Genomic DNA, 12,388 nt, shown 5'->3' with positions numbered 1-12,388 from the left:
TTGCATTTTAGACTTTGTAAGCTGTACAGAATAATTAATATCAATATATATTGCAATATAAAATGTTTCAATAACAATTAAGTTATTTATGTGAGTTATCCAGTTCAGGGTCGCAGTGGGTCCGGAGGAACACAAGGAACACACCCAGGAGGGCACACCAGTCCTTCACAGCGCGACACACACTCACACCTATGAACACTTTTGAGTCTCCAATAACCAAAAAACCTACCAATGTGTGTTTTTGGATCATGTAAGGACCTGGAGGAAACCCATGGGGAGAAGACACCAAACTCACAGATAGAACCCACAACCACCAGGTCCCAGGAGGTGCTGCGCCACCATGTCACCACATTTTTCTATATATGGACTTCCTGTGTCAGTATTCTATCATAGAGTTTCTCGTCAAAGCTTTAACTCTTGAAGCTGTGGGTCATTGTTTTAAAAGATCAAGTCACAGAACAGGAAATTGAAGAAAGCACATTTTCTTCCTTTCTCCCTGTAACTAACACATGAATACACATAATGGTCAGCCTGGTAGCTTGACCTGTTTGACTCGCCCCAGGTTTGGTGTTTCAGGTTTGTTTCTTTAGTTTAATCCTGGAGCTACAAAGGTAAGGTAGGAAACAAGTAATGTAGCTTTACCCCTAAATTAGCATTGAGTAAACTGCATGTCCAGAGGAGAGTTACTATTTTTTCACCAAACTATAGATTTAATATGTGGCCAGATCAAAATGACAACATGATGTCATTCCTACTTCAGACCCACACACGGCTCTACCTCCCACTTCAGAGATCCTATCTGTTAAATATTGCATGACTGCTTGATCTGAGGTCACTTTCCCTGGTTCCTGGCCTGTTCTTTATTGAGGTGCTAACACTCGTGCTCTTAGTGAACTGAGCTGCAGTATGAGTGGATGGCTGCTGTGCTGAAAATTAGTGTGATTCCAATAGAGTGATTTAGTGCAGTCTGTAAAGAATTGTACTACTGCAGTAGTTGGTGTAGTGTCATGGTAACACTGCTGTCTTCTTCAGTGCAGAGAAGAGTGTCAACACTGCCTTAGCCTACCACTTTAGTATTATTCATATAATTAGTATATAGATATATATAAAAGAGCATCTCACAAATGACTTAAATGTAAACGTTAATGTCTACACAAGTTGGAACCTGGCCATTCTCTTAATCCTCTTACTGACACCAGAGGTTTGCAAATTGTGGTAAACCTTCTGTGGTTATTCTGGTGTATTAGTCATTATGAGACGTTCATAACTACATCCTGGATATTTTCTTGGTGTATTTAACAGTTAAAAATATGTAATCATCATCTATGTACTCATAGTTTGTTTGCTATCACTTATTATTTTACTGCTTCTTGTGCCAGTGCATTAGGCAGTTGATTTTACACTTTTAATATTGGGTTTATACCCTACATTTAATTTTCCCTAATTTTTTGTCTGCATTAAATAGGCTCCAGATTCAAATACCAGAGAATCAACACTCATATTCAGGAACTGATGATTCAGTTACACACTACGGGACAAGTACAGGTTAAACAGCCATTTGTCACATTACTGAAAGATTGGCAAGTATTTTAATGCTGCTATGAAATTACTACAGTCTGAATGCCAGTCATCGTTTAAATTCAAAACAAATGAGCTGGAAAAAAGTAATGGTGAAATAAGTTATGGACAGCATATTTTATTTATTACATAAAGCTCTAGCTGTTATTTGTAAATTGTTTGGTGATTTGTTTGTTTGTTTGTTTGCAGACAATTCACAAATTAACAAAACAACCAGTTTAAATGGGAAAAGATACCAATAAGTAAGTGACATCAGAAATATTGATACATTTTTTCTGACAAACTGTGTGTAAGCCCTCTGGGCAGGATCAGCATTTGCATGGACCCTGCTTTCCCTGAGCATGCAGCCAGATCACAGTTTACCCCTCCCAGCATCTTTCTCCATGAACTAAGAGAACAGAGTTTATCAGAGAAGACAATCAGATTAAGGCTGTTCTTCATTCCTGCTGCAGTCAGGTTTAAGCCAGTTTGTCCAGGTGTTTGTGACTGAAACAAGTTCACTGTCAACCACATACATACATACATACATACATACATAACTGAACACATATATGTACATATATGACTAGTTGACACCTTTCTGTGAAATCTGTCAATGAGAATTCTGGATATATCAGTCATGGGCATCATATGTTTGAAGAGTTTTTAAATTTAGGACAGACTGTAGGACATCTATCAACAGAGCCTTCTGGGGGAGAACAACAGCAATTCACGGTCATTATTCAGCATTCTGGTTTCTACAGGCCAATCCGATCTAAGATAACATAACAGAAACATGACAAGATTGAGAGAGAGGAAAATATGTATAGTGAAGTGGGTTTCGTTTTTGCTTTTATGGATTTCAGAATCTGATTCACTTCATTATATTATGCATGTTGCAGTTGCAAGGAAATGTTTTGGTAGGTGCACACAGACCATTTAACATATTCAACATAACAAGGGAAAATAAAAATCAGAAATTCAAACATGAATAGAATAAAACAATTGAGATAAAAGCGGGTATAAATGATCTTTTTGAAACATATTTGTAGATATGAGCCAATAGCTTTTGAACAGCATTTGAAACGTGAGAATGTTCACAGGTAGATATCCACTGTCCATTTGCTTTGAGTCTGAAATTGATTTATTTGATTTTTTGGGCTTCTGTAATGATGATGATGGTTAAATAGCTCTCTGCAAGATACTTGTGACTGTTATCGTGTTCCATCCATGTTGCACCAGTTAAACACAAATTATGGTCAATGCTTTTAAAAAGGCTCTTCTTTTTATAGGTGTGAGGTCTCAAAAAGAGATGCCTGCCATGTGTCACACACATTGACTCCTAACTTTAATGTGATATTGTAGTAGAGTACACCAGAATATCATGTTAAACTATTAAATGTTAAGATCAGTTATGTTAAAGTCTTTATCTATAATGCTGCACTATAAGTCTTTATGTATTATGCCTTTAAGCAGTATGCAATATTTAGACAGGTTCACCACAGCTTTACTGCTATGTCTTGAGAGAGGTACAACTTGTCAATATCAGCTACTTCACATGTCATCATTGCTGATATGGCAAGCATGTTACATGTGACATATTAAGTCATGTGAGCTGTTGGAGTATAGCTGCTGTTTATACTTGCACGGGTCAGTGTCCTTGTCCACATTCCATAATGAAGTCCTGGCTGATATGCAGAGAACTCGTTCTCTCCTGAGTAACAGTGACATTATACACCTCTCAGACTCTCCGTGTGCCCCCTTTGCAGTTTTCAATAACATAGACCTAACAGTGAGAACACAGAAACGTCTGCATTTTAATCCACTCTTTTATTAATGTGTAGAGAATGTGACCTGACAATGATAAACAACAGAAATTTGTATTCTGTTTATGTCACAATCATTTTAAATATGTGGCCATTTGGAATGCATAAACTACACATTGCTGAGCATATCAATAATAACCCTTCGAAGGTCCGAACTGCGTATTGTGTGTTAAATCACTAGCTTTTATTTGACTCTGACACTCAGCAGAAAAACATGCTTAAGACAGAATCTTACAGAACCTTTGCTTGTGTTTGTGTCTGTGACTGGGTGTGGACATGACTCTGGGAGTGCACCTCGAGGGGCAGGCAAACTGGAAGAAGAAAATCAGGATTGGGTCTGGAATGGTAGAATGGGGGAAGTCAGCAGAGATGGGAGGCTTAGATGAAAGCTGGCGCTTTGGGTGGTCTGTTGGGTAATGGCCTGCTGGGGGCACAGCAATGGGTTGCATTTACACACGTTCGGTCATATGAATCCATACTGCTCCAGAATGTACAATCAGAGGCCAGCCGTCATGTTGGGATGTTGTATTCATCTCTAACAAGTTTAAATATTCCAAATATTCCAAGTCTAAAAGTTTGTCTTCTTATAGTTCATGCAGTTTGCACAGTCTCCATAAGAAAAAACCTTTAATCAGTAGAACTGAGCGTTCTGGAGCAGCTGCACATGAGCCTTCAAACCTCACAATGACAGCTGTGGGCTGGAAGGGTATAAAGGCCTCAGCACTGGGCTGTGAACAACTGTGTTCTCCAGGGTGATCGTGCACCATCCAATATTTTAGGAATGAGTTGGGGTGCCATTTGTGATCCATTTGAGCTAACAATTTGACATTAGTAACTGACCTCATGACCTTTTCACCGAAATATTTCCAGATGTATTTTAAAGCCTTCTCAGAAGATTAGAAGCTATTATTACTACTTCAAAAGAGGGGACAAACTACCCATTACTACCCTTGCGTTCAGAAGGAATTTGGGAACAGTCAGACGTTTTCACTTCTAAACAAATCTTTTTAGGATTTTAACGCTTCTCATTCAGGTTTAATTGAAAAATGATTTTCTACTTCAAATGGCAACTTCAAAAGTCCCAAATCTCACATGGTTTATGCGGCTTTAAACAGTCTTAACAGATCTCATTCAGAGAGTACAGTAATAAGTTGTCTCTATCGGAACACATAGGAAACAAGCCTGTCATACCATCATTAATCCCAGCGTAATGAAGACAGTTTGAAAGTGCTTTGTTTTGACACTGTAATTCAGGTACTGGAGTAAAGCTCTAGGACAGTTTACTTTCACATGTTTCGTGCAAAGGAGGTTCACACATACCCCCTGAGGTGCTTTTCTTACAAAACCTACTGACCTTAACCATACGGACGTCAACACTGATGTACAGAGATGCAGCCTTTGAGTGATTGATGTCTTGCTGTATTGTACAGTTCTATGCAAATATTTGTGCACCCATTGTCAGATGTTTTGCTGATTTATGAAAATAAGTATACATTCTTTACTGAGAACACTGTCCTGCACATTTTATTCTACACTAGTCATTTGCCAAAAATGGTCATAAATTGTTGTCTGTGTAAATGTTTCCAGTATATTAAAATTAGCTAATTGCAACATCTGTAATAATATGTAATCACTATCCTGACAAATAAGTATCTCCAGTATCTTAACTGGCAACTTTAAAAAAGAAGAAATAACCTCCTTTACATCTTAAGTGAGTTAATGTAAAGAGGCTATTTCAAGTCAAAGAGGATTTCTATTGGTCTATTCTTCATGAAAGATTCTCAAAATACAAAGGATATCTCCTGTGTTCGTTTTTTGTAAATGGTTTTCTTTGCGAAGCAGTGATGTTTAAGTATTCACAAGTTGTTTTCAAACATAAAATTGTTTGTGCTGCAGGGCAACCCTGCCGATACCTGCTCAGACTTGACCTCAGTGCTCATGACTTACATAGCTGAAGTTCATACAATTTCCAGCTCTTATTTTCTCTCATTTCACTCTGTTTTTTTCCTGCTTGGCTCAGGGACCTGAAACTTGACAACATTCTGCTGGATGCTGAGGGTCACTGTAAGCTGGCCGATTTTGGAATGTGTAAAGAGGGAATTCTGAATGGAGTCACTACCACCACCTTCTGTGGCACGCCAGATTACATCGCCCCAGAGGTACATACATCAGCCACTGAAACAGAATGTCGTCTTTCCCACTATTTCTCAGTTTGCTGTGGCTCAGTCCACCAAGCATTGCAGCAGAAGCTGTAATGAGACGCAATACACGTGTTACGGCATAATTTGCATATATTTGTAATAGTTTATCACACTCTCACGCTTCTTCTCACTCACTCATTACAGTAAAAACATCATCACGGTCATAAGACAACTCACCCAACTCAAAATAAAGTTGTCTGTTACAGTATGGAAAGTCTACATGAGAACTGTATCAATTAGAAATTTGAAATAAACCTCCGCATTTGTTCACTTTTCTGAGAATGCTCTTCAGAATGATACATTTAATAATTTGTGAAACATAATTTCATATATTTCACAAGTTCAAACCATAAGGTGCACACTCAGCTTGTGTTATTTCCATAGAAAAGCACGAGAGGAAGTAGGATGCTCTGGTGCAATGGCACATGACATAAAGGCCACAGGAAGCTATTGCCTGGAGTCTCAGTCCAGCACTGATACTGAGGTGTATAAAAAGGTTTAAAAACCCTTTGTAGAACTACAACAAAATTAAAACTACACTTTTTATGTTCAATGCAAAGGGTTGGATAGAGGGAACTGCTTTCTCTGGAAATGATAGAAATCCAGCTTTTTCTCAGGATGAAGTGGAATATTCATGATGTGTTGTTTAATGGGTTTTTTTAGGTCTAACGTATCTCTACCTCATACTTCCATACAACCTGCCATAGGACACTGTGTGTAAAACACAAATCTTTCTCATCTTCTTTTTCTATGTGTCATTCTCAGATCCTGCAGGAGCTGGAGTACGGCCCCTCGGTGGACTGGTGGGCACTGGGAGTCCTGATGTACGAGATGATGGCTGGTCAGCCACCATTCGAAGCTGATAATGAGGACGATCTGTTTGAGTCTATTCTCCATGATGACGTGCTGTACCCTGTGTGGCTCAGTAAAGAGGCCGTCAGCATCCTCAAAGCAGTGAGTGACCTCTGTCTGACATCACTTGTGTGTTAAGGAAGGTTTTGTGTTTGTTGGGGACATTTTGTCCCCGTTTCTGGCCTTTCTGCTTCTGGAGTTGTGTAGTTGTGTAGTCTTCAGTGTCCCTCCTCTGACTCCTACGCTCCTCCCTTACCCTTTCACCTATTTTCCTTCTTCCCCCTCCACCCATTTCTCCCTCTCCAGAGATTGTCCCTCCCTTTCACATTAGCAGGTTCCTGCATTTGTGTTCACAAACAGTCAGAGTCCTCCTGACCTGCCCTGTGCCTAAGCTTGAAATGAATTCTGCATATTAACAGTTTCCATGCAACAAAATTACCTAACAATTTGCAATATTTAATATTTAATACTGTCTGAGTAATAATTTGTATAACAATGTTTGTGTTTTTTTATGTAATTTTCAAATATATTCTGCTCTTTTAATTTTCTAAAAGAAATCAGGATGAATGGACCCATAGAAATGATCCAAAATTACATATTACTATGTATTTAATAAGTTAATATTGAAACCAAAAAAATGTTTTCTGCATCTCCTGCAAAGCTACCATTTGGAGACATTTGATTGTAGTGTGCTTTGCTTCTCTTTTCTTCTCAGTTCATGACAAAGAGTCCAAATAAACGCCTGGGATGTGTAGTGTCTCAGGGGCAGGAAGATGCCATAAAAGTTCACCCATTCTTCAGAGAGATAGACTGGGCTCTGCTGGAGCAGAGAAAGATCAAACCCCCGTTCAAACCACGGATTGTGAGTCAACACACACACGCACAACTAAAATAAAAAGAAAATTAGGTTCAGATTCAGAGCTTTTTATTTTGGGATATTCACTATACATTGTATTTTGATACACATTCAGCACTGGTGCCAAATAGATTTCACGTCTTTAGTAGTTTGTCTGCATTCTATTATAGTATTTTAGCACAATGCCCAGATAACAATGAATATTTGCTCTGAATGTGGCATTAACTCAGAGTGAGTCTGATTACCTCAACTCAGCCACAGGTTAACCTTCTATGGGCAAGATGTCAGGTGTGTTATGGACCAAATGTGGGCCCATGTCCAGCCACACAACACTTGCTAGTACCATAACTGAGCCGTCAGTGCCAAAAGTGACAGTCCCAAATACAGTACAGTATACATTTACATAAAAAAAAATATAGTTGATGCTGTCCAAAGACAGTAACTACACTTTGTATTTTCTCACATAATTTGAATACAGTAATTGTTCTTTAAATTGTGTTAAAATCTTAAATAATTTGACAAAAAAGAAAGCTCCAAATTACTTGGAGTAATATGTATGTTCACATTATTTGTATATTAAAATGTATTTAAAAATTTGAATGATTTTTCCTTCACCTTCTAAATTATGTGCTTTATTTTTTGAAAGAGATACTATAAATAAATCAGCAAGAACTTAAGAAGAGTGGATGTGCATGTTAAATTGTTAAATAAAATGCAATAAGGAAGCAGGATATTAAAAACAATTACTGTAACTGTTGTTATAGTACAATTAATTTAAAAACTGGATAGGGGGGATGATATGAATTATTTAAAAAAATACTTATTAAATACTTTCATGTCCTAAATATATATTATGCAGCATACAGGAAAACGCTCAAACCACCTATTTAGAGACTGCCTATTTTAACTGACGCGCGCCTCTGAGCGTTTGTGGTCTAGACTGAAAGTCAGATGCCACAACGACATCGCTCAGCTTCTGCTTTCCCAGGCTGAGGAGGATGTGAGCGTCTCTATGTGCTTAAGTGTTTATAGTCGTGAGAGAGAAAAAAGCTTGTCTCTAAGCAAATGTGGTAAAGAGTGAGGTCACAGGAAGGTGAAGAGAAAGTATTGCCCCATTTGCCCTCTTGTCTTTCTAATCGACCTCCATTTGACCTCTGTCTCTGAAACCACACTGGCTGACTTCGGGCAGCCACATTAGTAAAATTAGGAAACCAATGCCTCTACCAGGGAAACGTTTACCTGCAGAATGCAGAATTCTGCAGAATTTTAAGTAAAAGTAAACATATCAGTCTCCTCCAGGCACTGGTCTAAATCAGTTGCAGTGTTAAGACTTGCTTTTCTGTAATCTTTAATAGCATACATTTCAAAGCCCCCCCAAAGAGGAAAGGGGATAGTCTAATGATGTAAAAGCCAGAGTCATAACCGCTATACTTGTCAGAATCATTACGCAAGAGAATCAGTGACTCAAATAACCTGTTCTGTTTCAGAGGTTTCCATCTCAATAAGCTTTTCATTGAATTCTGACTAAATAACAAGTAAATTACTGCGCAAAATCATGCATTAATTTATTTAGCTCAAGTCAAAACTGCTTTTAATTTATACCAAAAAAAACATATTTTGTAGCCATTTTTCAAAGAAATCTGCAGAGATATGTTTGATGTTCTCAAAGTTTGGTCTTAGAGGATGTTCACATTTGCTGTTTTTGGATATTAGCATCCAATACATAGTTTAGGTACTCAACCATTTATTAAATTAAATAATATGGATGGATGGGACAAGTATCTAATTATGTTTTTACTTATATTTTCGGACTATTTCTGTCTATAGTCACATTTACACATAGAATACAACGGAAAAGACTTGAATATCCCTCTCTGTCTCTGTCTCTGTCTCATTCTCTCTCTCGCTCTTCAGAAAACCAAGCGGGACGTGAATAACTTTGATCAGGATTTCACACGCGAGGACCCTGTCCTCACTCCTGTGGATGATGCCATCATAAAGCAGATCAATCAGGATGAGTTCAAGGGCTTCTCCTACTTTGGGGAAGAGACACTGGCCTAAAATTCTGCCTCACAGTTCCTGTCTACACACACGCATACACACACAAACCCATACATACGCACATATACAGACACATCTACATAGACACATACAAATATCTGGTGGGAAATGAGGACAACATGCTGAGAACAGTTTGGAGGAAGATAACTGCAGTCACAGCGAGAGGTCTGTGCTGTGTTTCTGAAGGGACTACTGCTTTTGTTAGTTTTTTCCCTCCAATGTGTTCTTCTCCAATCGCTTCCTTGCCTTTTTTTCACTTCATCTCTTCTTTCATCCTGAGGCCTCTCCAGCCAGCACCAATGAAACAGGACAGAAAGCTGCTCCAGAAATTCCAAAATGGTGGGATGAAGGCCCCAGTTTGCACTCTTTAACCAAAATATGAGGATACTAATGATTGTACTAGCAAGAAAAGTTGAGGGTGGTAATAATAAGGATCATGATGATGTCAGTGAGCGTAATTGACAATGCACTGTATTGTGCTGTGCATTCAAATGCCTTTTTCTGTATTCAGCTAACATTTTGGGAGCAATTATATATATATGTATATATATATATATATATATATATATATATATATATATATATATATAAAGGTTTATACTATGGAATTTTTTTCCCTCACAGTGTTATGATAGTCTGTCCGGTTCAGAATGATGACCTGTTGTATATGGGTTGTGTTGACTGGCTGGCCACCTGTCCACCATGTGCATGCCTCTGCATGAGTGAGTGCACAAGCCATTTAAAAAAACAAAAAACAAACAAAAAAAGTTCTTGGTTGTCATTTTTACGTTTTTATGTTTTTCTTCTTTGGCTCCTCCTATCTGCTTGGCTGTGCTATGTATGGACAGTACCCAGCTACTATGCAGCAGGAGGCATAGTCAGAGGGGGCAGAGAAGCCAGTGCCCGTAGCTGTTCTTGCCCTTTGTACAGAGCTTAACATGTAAATATTATCTGCTCCAAAGTCTGTGAAAGCTTCAAATACAGTAGTCAACTGTTGCATGTTCTGGCATATTATATTATTATTTGAGTAGTACAAGTATATGGAGAGAAAAAAATTCTGATGTACATGTGCAATACCCTGAACATATTTAATTTTTCTCTTCTGTTTCTGTTGTTGTTGTTATTATTATTATTATTATTATTAGATTATTATTTTCTGGTGTTTGTTGTAAGTTTCTCTTGTGTGATCTCTTGCTGTCACCCCCTGCTGATTTCAAATGGTGACGACCATCCTGTGTATTAGAAGCCCAAGAAAACATCAGGATGTTGATGTTGACCGAGTGAGGAGGGTCTCTCTCAATCTCTGTCTCTTTATATATTTCTGATGTGTACATATTTGTATACCATTTTTGTGTACATAGAACAGAACCTGTGGAATGTAGTGGAATAATGTGTGTTCTCATAATTTATTCTACAATGTACACATACGGTGGGTTGCCCTCCTCACTGCGTCAGCAAGCAGTCCATTTTCTTTCTGTGCTTTGTTGTGTCTGCATATTTCAAACAAGTAAGCCTTGTTATGCCACTCCCTAATTCTTTTGAATAGATTCTCCCTCCTCATGGTGTAATTCCATTGTGTACATTTCCAATAGTGGAACCAGTTATTTATAAAATATGTGAACAAAGTTGGGGAACAGGTCAGTGAGAGAAAAGGGTTAATTTCAGGCTAACTAATTAAAACTTTGCTGGAATGTGGGGACTTTGCTTGAACAACTCAGTTGCGGTTTGATAAATCTTCAGATTTTTGTTTGAAAAAAAAAATTGTCTTTTTATTGACCACATCCCTTTTCCCAGCTTTATTCATAATTTAAGTATGTATGCGTATTCTTAATTTTAATTTTTAATATTTTTTGCTTTTTATGTTGTACATTTTATTGCTATTATGTTTTGTGGTCGATCTCAATCTCACCTGTGTTTGTGAAAGCCTTTCCTGCCATCCACATTTCATTCTCTCTCTCTCTCTCTCTCTCTCTCTCTCTCTCTCTCTCTCTCTCTCTCTCTCTCGCTCGCTCGCTCTCGCTCTCTCGCCAAAATCTATGTCTGAACTCTGGTATATTTTTCTTTCTTCCTTTTTTACTGTAAAATAATGAATTGCTATATAGACAACAGCAATGGTCTGTCTTAAAAGTCAAACAAAGTAAACAAAACAGCTGAAATATTACCTCTTACAATTAAGTGCAAAGGTTTGTCTGGCTGAATATTAAATATTTACACATGCAGTATTAAAATACATAACGGTTTCATAATGTATAATAGTGCTGTATGTATTATATACATCTTGTATTGGACTTCAGTTTCTGTTTGGTGAAGCTTTTTGTGCACAGATTTGTTTTTTTTTCTGAACACCCTAGAGGTCTCTCATTGTAAGCATTTTTTTTAATGTGCCAAATGTACTGTAATCTAAAGGATGTGAATGTTTGGTTTTGTTTTGGAACCTATTAAATACTAAGATGTCAAAATCATTTTCATTGGTTTTGCAACACACACAGAGAAAGGAAAAATGGGAGAAGAGAAACACCTTAATGGGTTTAAATTCAATGTTAAAACATTGAGGCAGAATACCTTTATTTTTAACATGGGCTTGGTAAGGTGAACTTGAGGTAAATGTGCTCTTGGGCTGGTTTGGTGGATGGCAGTCGGCTGGCCTTGTTTCAGAGTTCTTTGGCAAACTCTCTGAAATTATTCTATTATTGCTTGCCATGTAGGAACCTCTGTTCGTTTAAATGAGTACAGATATTAAAATCCAACTGGAATACTACAACAATAGGCCAATCACTTGGTTTTTTTTTTTTTACCTTTAGTCTGTCCTGTATAGACTGAATGGCCATTTGTTTATAGATCTCTTAAGTTGCGCTCATCCTGTAGTTGTCATCATGCCCATATTGAGAATTTCACGTTTGAGCAAATTTATTTATGGGTAAAACTGACATAGAAGTTTTATATATGACAAATTTTCCTAAGTATAATATCCTATATATTATTGTGTGATTTAGCAGCTGAGTTCTGTATAAGTCTGTATACACACTAACAAGCAA

The 12,388-nt window shown here is 37.6% G+C and overlaps 1 protein-coding gene across 2 annotated transcripts in view; it reads left to right on the top strand.

Moving 5' to 3' along the window:
* The window catches only part of prkcea (protein kinase C, epsilon a), a 75,122-nt gene extending 63,340 nt beyond the window's left edge, over positions 1-11,782 (top strand). For both annotated transcript variants that reach the window (XM_066663432.1, XM_066663431.1), the window contains exons 12-15: positions 5,404-5,542; positions 6,350-6,538; positions 7,152-7,298; positions 9,207-11,782. In XM_066663432.1, the coding sequence (XP_066519529.1) occupies positions 5,404-5,542; positions 6,350-6,538; positions 7,152-7,298; positions 9,207-9,353 (622 nt within the window). In that variant the 3' untranslated portion in view covers positions 9,354-11,782. The remainder of the gene's footprint in view (positions 1-5,403; positions 5,543-6,349; positions 6,539-7,151; positions 7,299-9,206) is intronic.
* The last annotated feature ends 606 nt before the right edge of the window (positions 11,783-12,388 follow it).

This window comes from Hoplias malabaricus, chromosome 3 (genome assembly GCF_029633855.1).
Source record: "Hoplias malabaricus isolate fHopMal1 chromosome 3, fHopMal1.hap1, whole genome shotgun sequence".
NCBI classification, from domain to species: Eukaryota; Metazoa; Chordata; class Actinopteri; order Characiformes; family Erythrinidae; genus Hoplias; species Hoplias malabaricus.
Note: the sequence above shows the minus strand (reverse complement) of the source record. Positions and strands in the feature narration are given on the sequence as shown.